We start from the raw sequence: 17028 nt of genomic DNA, 5'->3' as shown, positions 1-17028 counted from the left end.
CCCCCCCCCCCCCCCCCCCCCCCCCCCCCACACACACACACACACACCATATTTGTTCCCAGGATCACTTCACTGCTTCACTGCCATCCTGGGAATCTGACTGCCAGGAACCACAGCTCTTGAACTCTCCCTGACACCAGAATATACTCAATACATATTATGTGCAATTAATTGGCCATTCAACCTACCTGAGCAGGTCAAGAATAATTGGATGGAATACATTTGTGTTAAAAATCCGCTTGACTAATGACTCGGCTTTACATACCTTGTCCACGCGCTCTCACTTCAGGATTCTCATCTTTGTAATGGGTGTGCGGTGACTACAGAGGTACCGCCATTGCGTGTCACATTTTTGTTAAGGGGCCCCCACATATTTTTCATATTAAACTCGTCTGCTTGATTTTGAACAAAAGACATGGCAAAGCAAGAAGTGATTGGAATGCTGGCTTTTAATGTCTGCGTTTGGATTAATGGAGAGCCGATATTTGAATGGGAAGTGTCTCCAACAGGATTTTTTTGTGTGCAAGCTGCCTCTTATTAAAATAGCAAGTTCCTCCATGGAATGTTGGAGCTGAGCTACATTAACTGTTAAAAAAAAAAAAAAATGGCCTTCAGTAAACATAATGGATGATTTCTCTTCAAAGGAGCTCTTATCATCTCTTCCCATTTCCCAGAGGCTGCCACAAAGCTCCCTCTCTCGCTCTCTTTCTCTCTCTCCCTTTTCTTTTTTTTCTGCTGCTGCTGCTGCTCATCCTTCTCTCCTGCCTGCTCTCTGGAGGGCAGCCTCAATCTAATACAACTGTGTCAGGAAGTGTGGGGATGCAAAGTGCTGATGAGCCAAAAGTAGCCCACCTCTGCAGTGTGCTGCTTCGTCCCAACACGCGCCAGCCTGATTAAGGAAGCACACCATGAACCTATACGCACATCCCTGTGCAACCGTATGGCACATGCCCTATAGAAACAGATGAAATGTGTTTATTTTGTTATTGGAATATGATGTTTCCAAGTGTTCTGTTTGGGGAAAAATAATAAATCTCTGTAACTTACTATGTGTAAAAAAAAAAACAACAACAAAAAAATGATCAAGTCCACCAATTTTGTCAGCTATTAAATTATCCACCAAAACACACTGAAAAGTGTTTTAATTTAATGATAAATGTAGCTGCCAAGCTTTCAAAGCGGCAGCTCTTGTCTAGTGCAGTGTAAACCGTGCTTCAATAGATCTCAGGATTACGAAATAACCAGTTTAACCCATTTTAATTAAACTTGGTGGAAGGGTGTGGCATGGGCCAAGAAGGAACCAATTCAATTTGGGAGAGGACTCGAAATTACGGGGCGCAAATACAAATGATTCATTTAATCACTTTAGTTAACATCTGCGATCCGAGTGTACTTCTATTCTAGATATAAGTTCAGTTATAATTGCTTGTATAATTTTCTCTATTCTTAGTGCTATGCAAATATTTTCTTTCAATTAAGTCTTTGTGAGGCTTAAAGCCCAAAAGCTTAATTGTCAGTATTGTGTCAATATTTTTCTCCCGTCGGCATCAACTAATCATGGTAATTCTGTAACTTTGTTGTTGTATCATCGTGTCAAATGCTTTGTGCACACCTTGCGGTTACCTGAAATGTGCTGAATAAAAAACGAGCCATGACTCGGTAACAAACAAAAGAAGAAAAAAAAGAGAACCGGTTACAGGAAAGATAAAGCAGCCCGCCCTGACCTCGTTTCACTCAAACTATAAATTGCCTTGTGAATGTATATACTATATCACAGCAGGATCAGCTTCCTTACCTTCGTTTTAAATAATTCAATTTTTCAAGCTATCCAGGATGATTTATTTAATTTCTCTGGATATAATATAATAGCTTACAGCTTTAGGCCGCGAGCAAACCCTATAATTAAAAAGAGTCCTCCACACTTTCTCAGCATTCTGCAAGCAGATAGCTGAATTTTGTATGACATTGGCACAGGTCTGAGGGCTCTTGTTTCTTATCTGGCAATAACCAAGCTGAAATCCCCTCTTGCAACCTGCAGAACCGCATAAATATTATGTCTCCATAGGAACACAATAGTCATATTTATTCCTTTTATTTTGGGACTGTTTTTTCCATGTCAAATGCCGAGAGGGCGGTTTCTAACTCTCACAGGAGCGGATTGCAACATGTTTCAGGGCTCTGGTGAATAGATTAAAGGCTGGCAAGCTCTATCTTTTGTTGAGCCACGCTCTCATGCTCAAACACAAAACCTTCCAACACTCCTAAACCTTATACCCTTCAAGCATGCGGGGCTCTGAGGGGCTGTGCCACTGGACTGACAGATGGTACCAGGAGGCCTGGTGTTGCGTCCCTGCGACGGCTCACCCGGAGCCCCATCCACAGCGCTCAGCATCACCACACTGCTCAGCTTGACACGCGGGCTACCAGCCCTCCAGCTCCCAGGAATAGATAGCCTCCTCTGACATGGCCAAGGTCGGGTTCCTCACTGCTACAGTCAAAGGGCATCAATAAGCAGCATTGACAATGTAATGCTCAAAACTGAAATCCATTTGTGATTCGCTAAAATGATGTTCTGGGTAATTGCAACTAGTTCAATTAAAGCACGTAGTTTGGATGGGTTCCACAAAAAGTTACACCAGGTCAAAATCTTTAAAACACTGTGTATACTGTGTTTTTTTCTATTTAGTGGAGCTGTGAGAAGTTTATACGAGACATTTTCTAACTAGAAAGCACATTCAGCTGTTGGCCTTAACGTTTGCAATAATAAAAATCCTCAAATGAACACTCTGCTTGCTGCTAATCCAGATGTTGACAGTGTGTGAATTACATTTTGCAAACGCAGAAAATGGATGTAAGCAGTTGTTCTTTCATCTCAAAGATGATCGGTATATAATACATATGTTTGAGCCTCTCGTGCAGCAGGAGTCACTTTCAAAAGTGATTCAGAGCTTCTAAGCTCATTAAATGTTAATCAAAAAAAATCTATTTTCAGATCACATGGAGATCTGTCATGAGGATTTCAGGCCAGCTAGGAGGCCACTGCTTCCGAGTGCTGAGTGAACAGGATGGTCCTTTCTTTTGATGGAAATGGGAAAAGTGTGTTTGAGCTTAGATATATATAATTATATATATATATTTTTTTTTTTTTACATAAATGAAGGACACTCTCACGAGTGAAACTCGACTGCAGTTCTTTGAGAAGCTTCGGTTTTGAATTTGATCTAAGAAACCGCTCTTGACTGGAGTCCATTTTTAAATGGCACAGATGCAGTAGTGAGGCAGCCTGGGCTGTCTCACAATGGCTTTTTGCAACGCATCCACAGTCCTTTCCATTATTCATGATGTGTTTTCTCAGACAGTGCCCCGAACCACGAGGAGTACCGCTGTCTGTCTTCTCCAGAAAGAGCCCTCTGGAACGAGAGAAAGTGTGCCTGAGCTGCACACACTAGAGGGCCTGTTTTCATCTGCATTTGGAGAAAAACAGATGTCCTGTAGTCTATAGAGACACAATGTTTAACAGTCTGGATTTCGGTGAAGATGGCAGAAGGGAGCTTGTGAATGAGACCTACTGTGGATGAACTTATGGAACAGCTCCAAGTTAAAATGGTCTCTGTATTAACTTTGCATCATACAGCCAGTCATTACATCATCTGACAAGATTTCTCTCTCTCTCTCGCGTCTCTGCTAAGAACTTTTCTACTGAGGTTTACTTTTGTGAAGAAGTATATGTAACTTCAAAATCGTAGTTGCTTTTCTTTTGCCAGCATTGCATTTTCCACTTCAATTTTGATACACTAAAGCCTAATGTTATTTAAATACATACATAAATATGTGCTATAGGCAAAGACTGAATTGCATTACACTCACAGGACCATACTACGTTTATTTGGAACATTAAGAGCAAATATTGAGTTTTGAAGTTAATTAATTGAAGTTAATTAATTACATCCATTGTTTCGATTCATTGCAGCATTTCAGAACTCTAGACCTTGAGTTAGGTAATACATAACATTGAACTATTTGTCACCGGTAGTTTGTTAGAATTCAGTTGCTGTCATGTTATAATACAGTTGCAAATTTTGAAAGCCACATGTCAAACAAGAACATTTTAATGCAAGAAATTACTAAATTAATGGGAATCTTCTCACAACCTGCGTCTTTCATTATTGTTTGACTGAGTTTGTAGATATTTTATATGTTTTTAGATGGCAGGGGGTCTGTAAATACACCAGCAAAAAGCGCTTTGAAACTGTTGCACCATAAAGTTGTCTAAAAATAAAGGAAACAAACTGGTAACATGCACCCTCGCTCTCTGTCTTAAGCTGAACAAGATGGGCTTTTCTTCTGCGTTCGCACTGGTTGTTATGGGTCTCAAGCAACTTTTAAAGTGAAAATTTGCCACCTTTTTTACGTGGCCTTCCCATCAGTGCTGATCGTAAATGTAGTCCACTAAAGAAATAAATTCTCCAGCGTGTGCTATATTGACAGAAAAAGCCGATCCCTCCCGCTGTGGAGCCGTGCCGGCTGTGCCTTCATGTACCAGGATGCATTGCGCATCCAACAAAAACTGCACACGCTGACATTCATTACAGCTGAAAGATTCCGTTTCTGTTGGCATCTGAGGGGAATTCGATGTTTGCTCACGGCAGCTCAGATTCTGGAGGGGCCCTGCTGGCCATATCCTCCCCGCTGCTACTGCAGCCTAAAGCGACCTCTCTCCGGCTGAATACGGCTGAATATCAGAGTCAGCCAAAACAATGTCAAATCTCCACTGTCAAATCTAAACTGAAGTCTATAACATCCACTGCAATCATATTTAACATCCTATACAATCATATATAACTCTGATAGGTAGCGATAAAGTTGAAAATCTGCTAATTATCCCATTAAGTCTTTGCAAGTTGATTTTCCTACTGTACTAAATAACAACTCAATGGTAACTTTCACCAATCTATTTTCAGTCATACTTAACGTTGGTGCAGAACATTTTCCAAAGCATAACAGTGTCTACTTCCTAAGCTAAATGCCAAAAGCCACTGGCATGATCCTCTGAATAGAATTGATCATTTCAATGTCCCCCTTTCAGCACGCACCGCAGCCATCAACATAGTCATCATCATCCATCCATCCATCCACATCTATTCAATATGTTTTAAACCCTAATTAGCTTGAAGAAAGGAGGCTTGGCGAGTCACAGACTTATTCAGGCCTTGATTTAACTGCGGAGATGCATCTCTGAACAATTTGAAGCACTAGCAGAGGCAATGCAGACGCAGAGTAGAAATCTAGTGAAACTGCAGGACTCACTCACAACCCTCAGGCTATGAATCATCTTAATGCAATGTGTGCCAGCAGGTGGAGATGACTCAAATTTGTTCCCACAGTGAAATGCTCAACACACTCCTCTCCTGTGTTCAGGTCGGTGAACAACCCAAGCCGTTTTGTTTCCATGCAGGCACCACATGAAAAGATGGTCAGATTATCAGTCATTTTTATGTGTATACAACAGTGCGCTACTGATAGACAATTCCTTACTCAGTGAATTAGTGTTAATGACTCATAGACTCGTGAAGGAAAAAAATCCACTGGGTTTTTTTTGGACACGACAATGAGGATTTGCTACTGAAAATGTATATATATTCTATTTAGCTATGTTTTCTATGATAACATGCACATGGTGTTAGGGTTTTATGGAGATGTTACTGAGTGGTTTGAGTTGTGAGTCATGTCTATACAGTATGTGCTTATTACCTAAAATAAAGGCATGGGGATAGGACAAAAGGAAGTCAGATATCTGCACCAGCATGTTAAGCAGAATCTCAGCCACAAAGGAAAAACTCTTTCTAAGGAAGCACAATGGAAGAAAATATAATGTATGCAAATGAGGGAAACAAAGACCCTATTCTTCTCTCTGCAGTCTGTCGACTGTATCAGATTCCTAGCTATCTTCTCAGCCCATCCACTGCGCTGCAACTGCATTATATCAAACCATTTTGCCTCATTGATGCATTGCAAGTGTTTGAATATAGTTGTATATGAAATGTATTTGTTATCTGAATGTATCTGTTTTATTTCACAAAGTGATGTGACTGGGTGATTTATGTCAGAATAAATCATTTCAGATACCATCACTGTCGTAAAAAAATCAAAGGTTATTCTACTGACTTGAAAACATTGTCTATTAATAAAAGTAATCTTCTTAAATGTCCCAAGCTGGTCATGTGTGCAGCATCTATAGGCCTTGGAGCACATTTTGTAATTGCAGTAATTGACATGGTGATACTTTGAGCTGGATGTAAAAAATGTGAGTGCGCCCGTACTCGGAACTATCACCATCATTGGCCCACAAGACAGCTTTTGAATCAAGTGAAATAATTAAAGTCTTGTTATGATTTTTTTTTTTTTTTGGGGTTACTCTTCAGACTCCATTACCATGCAGGCCTTAAAACTAACACTTACCCAGTTAGTAATGAGTGCATGAAATGAAGCTGAGGTGAAGGTACCAAGTATTTTCTTAAGTGTTTTTAAAACTCAATTCTGTTGTGTGTTGCAGCTTCAAGGATCTTTGCGAAGGAAGATTGAGGGACATGCACCAGGACATGCACCAAAGCAGAATGGGCTCTCCTGTGGTTTCTCTGGATCAGACTTTAAGCGGGTGCGTGTGGATACCAGTGGTCTAGGACACGGGGCCTGCAACCACAACTTAACCCAGTCTCATTCTCTGCAAGGGTCCTCATCCATGGGCATGCAGAGGAAGAATTACATGATGCCCCATGGTGTGGGCTCGGACATATTCAACATGACCCTGAAAGAAATGAAAAAAGAGCCCATTGAGGTCCAGTCTTGTGGTCAGTCTAATGCAGAGATGATTTTTGACTTCAAAGATGAAGGTGGTGGTCAGATTGACCCAGACCTCCAGGATCTTTTTGATGAGCTGACAAAGAGTGTGCCAACGCTGAATGACCTGGAGTTCGAGAAGATGCTGAAGCAGGATGATACGTTCGGTTTGGATCTAGGTCGGCCAAGCTCAGCGGGAGCAGCTGCCAGTCTGTGTTCCCCCATGGATAAGCCGATAAAGATGGAGCACTCCCCAGATTTTGGCCATGTTCACGGTGGCTCGCCACAGCTTCGACCAGCCTCAGCAGGACCTGCTTTCACGTTGACCAACACCTCTTCTACCACCACGTCGCAGAAAGCCGTCACTCAGGCGGGCCACCCCAGGGCCCTGCCCTGCTGGCCAGAAATATCCCACGCGGAGCAGCTGAAGCAGATGGCAGCAAACCAGCAGCAGCCGAGCTCTCTGCTCCATCACCACCACCAAACACCACCTGCAGGATTGACCAACTGGGCTCCTGCCATGAGCAGCCACTCCTCCAACAACGCCTTCCCCCAGGACAAGGTCTCCAGCTCGGCCGCGCTTAGCCAGCAGAGGATTGTCTCTCAGAGTAAAGGGATCAACAACTGCCTCTTCAAGTCAAATGGCCACACCGGCTCCCATCATTTGGACATGAAGGGTCTCAGCACAAAGCCCACGTTGCATTTCAGCCCCAAAGCACCCCATTCCGCCAGCCAGCCGATGCCCGTCATGGCAAGCTCGGTGAACAAGACTTCAGCCCAGCAGCAACAGTCGCCATCGACTGGCCAGAATCAGCCACATCCAGCTCTCCACTTCCAGAACCAACAGATCTCCACATCAGGGGCTCTTTGCCTGCAACCCAAGCCGGTTCCCGCAGGGCTGCCGTTCAAACTGTCACAACAGCGACAGGTAAGGACTGTCAAATTACTTCACACAAGATTGCTCTTCGGTGAACACATTGTATCTCCAAATGTTTTGAGAACAAACGGTCCTGGGCTTAGGTTGATGACTGGGCAGTTTTGATCATACTGTAAAGGAGCATGGGAACCAACTATACTGTAAACATTCACCAAAATTGTAGTAGCAAGGTCTTCAAGTGACATATACAGTATCTACTTTCATGTTCAACCCTCTCGCCTACAAAAATATGTTCCAATACAACTTAACAGCATTCCCAATTACGTTGCAAGGGAAATGTATTTTTAAATCATTGTAAACGAGTGGTGAAATGAAACCAAACAAAAGTACTTGGTTATGTTTAGGCAGCAAAAATACTTTGTTAGGTTTAAAAAAAATTATGGTTTGACGTAAAATAAGTGTTTATGTTATTTAAGTTACGGATTATGGATAAATTAGAATAAATGAATGTTGACTTGTGGTTTCACACGGGACACGAACATCGGTCTCCTGGGTAAAAATCCTGTGTATGTTTGACCCACCTATCCACCTCCCTACAGAGGTTAGGAGTAGAGATATATTTGTAATAAATTAAAAAAACAAACGTAATCCGGGAGAAAATATGTTTCCCTCAAAATGTAATTGACAAAGCGGTTTTGTTGTATGGAAAGGTATATTCTCTATTAAAGATGAGATTAGGCATTAGTTTAGCTAGTGGCAATGACCATAATCTATATATAGTGCCCCAAAGGGCCTTTACCTAAATGTACAAATTGTATTCAGCAGATGTTGAATGGCTGGCTTGTGTATTTTCCAACAGTCTATTTACAAAGTAAATAATCTCATGTTTTATAATAAAGTCTAGTAACAGTCAAGCTGTTGTCCTCCTGATCTCCTGATTTTCTCAGTTTGCTGGCATCAGCCAAGCTGCTGTCTGCAACAGCAACAATGCAGTGCTGTTTGTTTTGTGACTTATCTCCATTGTTCTCGCTGTTCGACTGTGCCTTTTGCTGTTGTGACTCACTTGAATATGTATTTCCCCTGAAAGATGTTTTGACGATGACACAGATTGCCAGAGCATGGTAGATTAACATGCAGGACTTCTAATTTCTCTGCTTGTCATGGTGGCTCCCCGGCAGGCCACAGATATGCACAGCGGGATTGGCTAATTGGAGGTTGTTGGCTACAAGGGACAAGTGGTGGAAAATGACAGTAATCTGCTTAGCCCGGTGCCGGAGGTTGAATCACTGATTTGTTATGATTGGGGAGATTTAGACCGTCCTCTCTTTCATTTTTTTGCTCTAACAGTATCTGTAGCTGTCTTTGTGTGAAATGATAATGCGAGCCACATAAGAGAGCTCTCATAACCTCTACAGGATGAAGGGAAATGCTTGAGTGACTTGGAGAGGGTGGGAGGAGGGAGAGAGGGAGGGAGTTACTCATGACATGAAAGTAAACAGGATAGGGTGACAAATTCATCATCGCATATGGGTAAAACAGAACCAGTTTTACCACTTTACTGTACCAGGGAGCCGTTTCCACTTTAAACAGAACGTAATGCTTAAAACTTCCTTTAAAATATTTACGCTATCGGAAGCTTTCTATGAACTAGGGTGAAGTATACAAAATCTTTCAAATTTGTGAATGATCTTAAAAAGTAAACTATTTTCTGTAAACATACATTTACTGTGTTAAATGTGTTCGTTGTAGTAAAAGTACTTGTCAGAATTAGCATTATTATTAGTTTATTATTGGTGTCGGCATTGGTGATGATCAGTAATAATATTGTTGCGGTTCTAAACATTAATTTAGCACATTTGAAACATAAATTCTAAGCAGTAAAAAAAACATTACATAATCAAAAATGACAGTTGTGAGAAAGGAGGAGACGAGGCTGAACGTCAAATAATGAAAAAGCCTTAAATGGATTTTGATAAATTATTTAAAAAAAGCAAACTTTCTTTTTTTCCTAAAGCCCAGAGCTACTGAAAGTAAAAGCCCAGTCACCTTTGGTCTTTAAAATGCTGAGGACATGCAACTGTGCTCAAGTTCATAGCGGGTAAGGCTTGGTGAGACAACTTTCCCAAGGACGCTGCGTATTAATGTGCCGTTTGTTTGAACACATAATACCTGCAAACATGATGTTAGGATTGCGGACGAATTGTAAAGAAAGAAACAAGAGCCACCTTTATAGTTTTAGAACAAGTGTTCTGACTGATAATGGTGTTTGTCTTTTGCAGTCCGCATGGAAAGGGTTAAACGTCTAGCTAATTAGGAGGGGACAACTCACAGAGAAGAGTCTCTTCCCACAGTGAATTGAATTAGTAATGCCAGAGAAATAAAGGTCCTGAAAGAGTGCCTTGATCCCCTGCGTAACACTAGCAACTAGCAGTGGGCTTCCTCCCACTGAGTGGAGCTGAGGACCTGTTTTTTAAAACAGCCAGAGATGTGATAGCTTTGGTGCTTGTTTTTTTTGAGGCTTCTTACAGTTTTAATAATCGGTTTGCTGAGTCAAACATGACAAAATTCAAATCCACCACTCTGCAGCTCCCCAGCTATGAGGTCACACACAAGAACATGGATGAATACATTCTCTGGCAGCTTACGGTGGAGGACACTAATGCATTATGAAACTTGAGTTACTGTGGTCGGCTGGCGAGGCCATTCCAAGGACAGCATGTAGCTCGTCACGTCGGTATTGTAGCCGTGTTGTGTATTTAAGCTACAGATGTATTCATGACAAAAATAGTGACAGACAGTCCTGGTGTAGTGACACTTACTACAGGTCTTTGTTATTAATTATGTCTGAAATAAAATTGATTTCTGTTTTTGCGATTGCAGAACGCTTTTTGGTTTCCACCCCATTTTCAAAAAAAAATCTGTATGGAATTTTCTGCAAACTAAATGCAACACTAGCGGTCCATAGAGGTGAAGAAAGTACTTATGTAGGGAAGTAGTTGAACATAAGGTGTTTACTGAGGGGTGTTTTTTAATGCATGCATTTCATTTTAGCTATTTAGTTCTATAATTGTAAGAACTGAGCCAGTCGAGTTATAAAACGAGTTTAACCTTTTTGTATATTTGACTTCCAATCCTTTTATAGTATTACCCTAATGTATGTTTGATTGCATAAATATTCATATACATAAAAGAGTGACTTGTACTTCTGTTCAGCATATAACACGGCACTGTTAGATCAGGTTAGGACAGACACTTGGCAGCAATTTCATCATATTAGTGATTAGCTTCAGCTAATACAGATTTCCATTCAAATATCACACAGGAGCTTGTACTTTGCTTTCTTTTTTACTTGGAATGCAGAACCCCAAATTACAACTACAACTTCAAGGAATACTTCACTTCACTTTGTATATCAACTACTCACCCCGTGTTAAATTCTTGAAGAAAACAGTTTTTCTCACATGCCCTCAACCGGTGAATGGAGAATGACAAAAAAAAACAGAGAAAAGTCTTGATGAATTGAAGTAAATGGGGGCCGCTTCTAACAACAGCAAAACTATGTAAAAACATCCGTTTACAAACTCTTGCATAACTTGTGCAGTATAATCCGAGTCTCATTCATTCAGTCGTGTGCTCACTACGTCCCAAACAAATGCCTTTTCATTCAAACCTTCCTATTTAAAACACGCCTGCGAAAGCGTGAGACTGTTTATGCAGTGTGTTTTTAAATAGTAAGGTTTTAGCAAAAGATGCATGTGCTTGGGAATTAGTGAGCGTACGACTGGATGAACGAGACTTGGATTATACTGCACGCGTTGTGTGAGAATATTGCATTTGATGAAGCGTTCCTTTTAAGACTTTGCTCGCAGTAAATAATGACTCCTCAGCTTTTGTTGGTGATCTTGTGGCACCGCATCCCTCAGTAAGGATAAGAGTGGGGCCACTGGGGTTGAGCCTGCCAGGTCACTCTGGCAGTGCTGTGAAGGGAGTACTTGTTTCCTGGGAAAGGGAGCAGCAGCCAAGTCCAGATGCCGTGGTGCTCCCCAGGGACAGCGTCCTGAGTCCAGACTGGAGGAAGTGCACTGTGAGAGCCGGCAAAGCTGGGCCTGGATCACTGTCAGCTGCCTGCACTGCCGCAGGATGGGAGACTAAATCACTCCGCTCCTTCTCTGAGGCCTGAGCCACATGTGGTGTTCATTAACAACAAGCTTGTGAAGAATGAGAGGGGGGAAAAAAACATGGAAAACAGCTTCATGACACATCGGGATGACGGAGAGGATTACTCAATTGTACATGCTCAAACACCCCTCGTTGGGGTTTTCTTCCAACAAAGATGGAATCAGCCCTCTCCAGTGCATCTCTGCAGGGAAAATGTATGTGATGGTCACAATTTCCCACAGTCTCGATAACTGGATACAGTGAATCAAAGCCAGTACCGCTTTCTAGCGTAACAGGAGAAACCACTGTTGTGATGTTTTAGACCCTGTGTAACCTCATTGCCATGCTTGGTTTGCTGTATGGGTTGAACCTGGCAAGAAGGTGAGTATTCGCTCATGTGGCAATGGCTTGTGACTCCTGATGAGTTTCAACTTCCCTCGTTCTCTAACCCCGTCTCGTTAGTTCTCCAAATTTCAGCCCCATTCATTATTATTCTCACACATACACGAACTTCCCTCTATTTTTTTCTGTTTTTCTCTCTGCGACCACAAAGTCACCACCCTGTAGGGATTCATCCTCTGCATCTGTCCTCTAAGTAATAGCTTCTGCTAAATGCACCGTTGGATTTCTAATCCATTTCACCCTGGGAAACATTTTAAGTCAACACAATGACTGACATTGTATACACACAGCGTGTGTTGACTCGCATTTGGTGCACATTAACCTCCTTCATGACAACACACTTGGTTGAAGCTTGAGCGTAGTGAGAGTGTCCTTGTGTCCACAAGAAAGGTTTTACTTGGAGCTCTTGAATGGTCTGCACAGCTGCCTGATAAAAGCTAAGAAAAATATGCACTACAGGGACGTATAACATCTCACCGTGATCGGGAAAGTGTATCTGCAAAAGCGTACGTTCAGACTTAAAAGAAAAAGCTAGTTTGGCGAACTTAATTTCGTTTGAGTGCTGCCGACTACAACATTTTAATCTATGTGATAGTGTCAGGAGCCAAATGGGTTTCTAGTGGATGGAATGACTCCTTGCCAAACGCAACACAGTGATCAGTAAAGGAGAGCTTATTAAATGGAGGTAGTCATGGTGCTGGCGCTTAACTCCCCATTGGCACACATTTCCTGCTGTCTCAGGGATTCTTTCCACTCTCTTTAGACACAATTATCAAGGGAGAAGCAGGCCCTGAGGAGAGTTTGTGCGCCCCCCTTCCCGAAAAAAGCCTCTTTCAAAGTCTCCCTTTTTCATCTGCAGAGGGAGTAGCCTTGACCACATTCTGGAGGTTGAATAGCATCTTTGACCCAGATCTATGATGCCTTGTAGAGGTCTGCCCTCTAGTGGTCAAAACATATTATTGCGTTCTTTTGGTTTTGTGTTTGTCGAAAACAGCTTTCATAGCACTTGACTCTAAACTGCAAGTATTCAGCAGAGAAGATGCAAAAAGATGAATTCCAAAATGAAAAAGTCCACTGATACGAGTATTAAACCATCATTTGTCTCTTCTTCTCAGGGTGTTCCTCCTGCTCCGAGGCTGCCCCCCAATGGAAACTTAGGAGTCATGTCAACCCAGTCGCAGCCCCGGGTCCCAGCCCCCAACAACCAGCAAAAGGGCCCAGCCAAAACTCAGGCCATGCAGAGACAGCTTAATCAACAACAGCACACTATTAGCAATTCAGTAAGCTACTTCTTAAAATCATACAGCTTTCACCAATTAGTAAACAGCTCAGCCTTTGTGAGAAGTTGGTAGAGTTGATTAATCACGTAATCTGTATTCACAACTTTGTCTTTCCTATTAAGGACAAAGACAATGCACATGATCAGTTCAATCGTCATCTCACAAGACCGCCGCCTGATTACAAGCAGTCAAGAGGGATGGTGGGAGTTCAGCAGGGAAACATCTTCACAGGTACTGTACAGTTCTGATGAGTGAAGAATGCTTCAAATGTTGACGAGGGGGCCACTGTAATCATTTTTTTTTCATTTTTGATATCTCTATAGGTCAAAATTCCTCCCAGTCTTCCAGCAATGGCCCTGAGAATGACATACAGTCCATGTCTTGTCACCTCCCAAGTGGGCCTGGTTCAAAGATGAGTCCGTCGGACCGCAGATTCGGTATTGCGACTGACTGTCGTCCGACTTCTTGTATCGGCCAATTCCAGCAGCATAACAATCAGAATCGAATTGGACTAAATCAAAATAAAGCTAGGTTCCTGGGTCCAAACACGCATGGAAATTCTTTTGGGATGAACAATGTAGCAGGTGTACAACACCCAAGAACGACAGCTGACCTGCATTCCTCGGGGGTACCAGGACAGGGTCTTGGAGGCTTGATGAAAAATGTCAACATGGGCTGGGGCTCGGCCAACAAGCAAGTGACAACTGGACTCGGTGTTAGGCGGCTACCCAATCCACTTCAGTCTCAGGGTGCGCAGCTGGACATGCCAAACCTCCCGTACCAACAGAGGATCATAGGCCCTCCCAACCAGGTAGCACCAGACATTGGGATGCTCCCTCTTAACCCTTCAATAAGAGACACAGGCCCAAGACCAATGATGGGATCTCCATCAGCAGTGGGTAACCTGAACCAGGCCTCTCCTGAACAGAGGGTACCAGCAGGCCACTTTGCAGAGCCCAGTCCAAGCTCTAGCAGCTACCAGAATAACCGAGCCAGCAGACTGACCTTTGACTTCCTCCCTGAGGGCGATAACACAGTTCCAGGGATCAACACAGACTCAGACTTCATAGACTCTCTGCTCAAGTCTGGCTCTGGGAATGACGATTGGATGAAAGATATAAATTTGGATGAGATTCTGGGCAGTCACTCTTGAATTTGCGTCACACATTGCTAAAGATCAAGCCGCTGCTCAAAGTATAGAGGTTATGGATGAAAAGGTGTAAGCAGAAACATTTGTAAATAATGTTAAAATGGAATTTTATAAACTCATATTTGTTATCCAACTATAGTGTATTGTATTTACTGTGAAATGAATTTGTCTTGTGTCCTTAGTACTCTGCATATTTTATTCCTGGTATATTGGCCAAGAAACTACTTTTCTTTGCAGTCACTGTTTGTGTGGTCTGTTTGTCATACTCATGCTGTACTGCTGTATAGGATCAAATACCAAATTCACACTGTGAAAAGAAAACATCGCTGTGTTGCTTTTCAAGTTCTTGTTGATAATCCAAGTTAAGTTTCTAAATCTGCATCCACTATATAGCATGATATGGTATTTACCTTCAGAAGTTTTGCTACCATACAACACAGAATCTTGCCACAACAAATGTTTTCTTACTTATTGTTCAAGCTTTTTCATCTGTGGTAGTTTTTGATGCAACTTAAGTAGTGTAACATTTTTTTTTTTTTTTCATGTGATATTTAATAATTATTGGGATAGTAATGTGACATTATGATCATGAACATACATGTAATTAATAAAATTGATTTCAATAAATAAAAAGTGCTGTTTTGGAGCCCTATTTAAACGATATGAAGTGCATGGTGCAAGAGCATTTCTAGTTAAACGCCGCATAATCTGGGCCAATGTAAGGCGCAAGGGGCAAATAATATATATATCTTTAGTCTCTTAATTAGTCATATGTGTGTTTTGGGTACAACACAAAGTAAACCAATTTGAGTGTCATCTTCCCTTTAGAAGCACATTGATCTTTTACTTGCGGGTTCGGCAAATTGGAGAAGCGAGCGGTTTTCTGCAGGGAAACTGTTGTTTTTAAAAGACTAAACTAAACAAATATGAATTGAAGTAGAACAGTTTGTCAAAAACATGTAGTGAATTTTGGAAATGATTACATCTATCTTTTTATCACTACATTTTGACTTTCCATTCATGTTAATGCTCTGGAGATAATAGAACATTTTAGGCCACATGAGTGGAAACAATCCTGCGCATCCACCGCAGGAATGTAATTCTGCAACTAATATTATACTAATGATATTGGTGTAGCCTTGTCTTTATATGCATATATGCAGAAATACCGCTTTTACAGTTATTTATTTTTTTCAACTTCCGACACTAAAATGATACATAAAGCACAATTATTGAGATTGACACTCGGAGAGCAAAACTCTAAACACGTTTTCTGCTTTGCAACTTAACATGGTGCTTTTTTAAAACAGACTGAACACAATTCTAAACATAAGACACAGGAATCTGACATTACTCTTTCAAAACACTGCCATTCAAAATGCCACACCCATAGACCAATTAGCTAATACGTGCCATCTGACCAAGATGGCTTACACCCTGATTGCTCGTCCATCAGGGTGAATCAGGGTACGAACCATGTGTGTGCCATACAGGGACACTATTGGGTTTTTATATATTTATATATAGTTTTGAGTGAAGTTGATGTTTTCAAAAGATCATATGTGTTCTGCTACTTATGTGTGTGTGTGTGTGGTTGTGTGGATTGTGTGAAGCGATGAGCCCAGTTTTCAAAATCGTGCTTAAACAATCGTTAAAAAAAAAACTATGAAGAATGAATAGACCTGCAAGAAAAATGTGCTGCATTCAAATGTTGATTCGGAATTTGAATGTCAACATTATGAATGACCCCTTCAAAGATTCTAGCACTGCCCTAGAATTGTTTTATGATTAGTTCCATATGCTGTTCACTGATTGGAATGACAGTTGCGTTGCGCTTTGCAACGGTATGCGGTGCAAAGACCTACTGTTCTTTAATAGAGAACAACACAAAGAGATCTTCGACTAGAGAAACACTTGGGTAAGAGATGAATGTTATGGAGGCTCGTCCAGCTTTGTTGGAGTTAAAGGAAAACAATTTTCCACAGCATCATTGTTAAGGGCATATCACATTTGTTTGGATTTTTTTAGATACAGTTTTTTATTTCTCATTCGTTGTATCCTTGCCCTCCATTTTAGTAGGCCAAGCCTGCTAAGAGACTACAATACCCTTGAGTGTGATCTTTTGTCATGTGAAAAAAAGTCACATTTGTCACATGCCCCACCAAACGGCACATTCTAGTAAAAATGCCTAAATTCGACTTTTTTCGACATGCTATACTATGACTTTGGCAGAAGATGATGAAACATTAGTTTCAATAGGGCCTTCGCAGGTATATATATATATAGTATATATATATATACTATATATATATATATATACTATA

The 17028-nt window shown here is 41.4% G+C and overlaps 1 protein-coding gene across 1 annotated transcript in view; it reads left to right on the top strand.

Annotated features, from left to right (window-relative positions):
* The window catches only part of maml2 (mastermind like transcriptional coactivator 2), a 34494-nt gene extending 19129 nt beyond the window's left edge, over window positions 1-15365 (top strand). The window contains exons 2-5 of the mRNA XM_031863505.1: window positions 6554-7765; window positions 13390-13554; window positions 13677-13785; window positions 13878-15365. Of these exons, the coding sequence (XP_031719365.1) occupies window positions 6554-7765; window positions 13390-13554; window positions 13677-13785; window positions 13878-14707 (2316 nt within the window). The 3' untranslated portion in view covers window positions 14708-15365. The remainder of the gene's footprint in view (window positions 1-6553; window positions 7766-13389; window positions 13555-13676; window positions 13786-13877) is intronic.
* The last annotated feature ends 1663 nt before the right edge of the window (window positions 15366-17028 follow it).

This window comes from Anarrhichthys ocellatus, unplaced genomic scaffold (assembly GCF_004355925.1).
Source record: "Anarrhichthys ocellatus isolate YVR2014 unplaced genomic scaffold, GSC_Weel_1.0 scaffold29, whole genome shotgun sequence".
In the NCBI taxonomy this organism is placed as follows: Eukaryota; Metazoa; Chordata; class Actinopteri; order Perciformes; family Anarhichadidae; genus Anarrhichthys; species Anarrhichthys ocellatus.
Note: the sequence above shows the minus strand (reverse complement) of the source record. Positions and strands in the feature narration are given on the sequence as shown.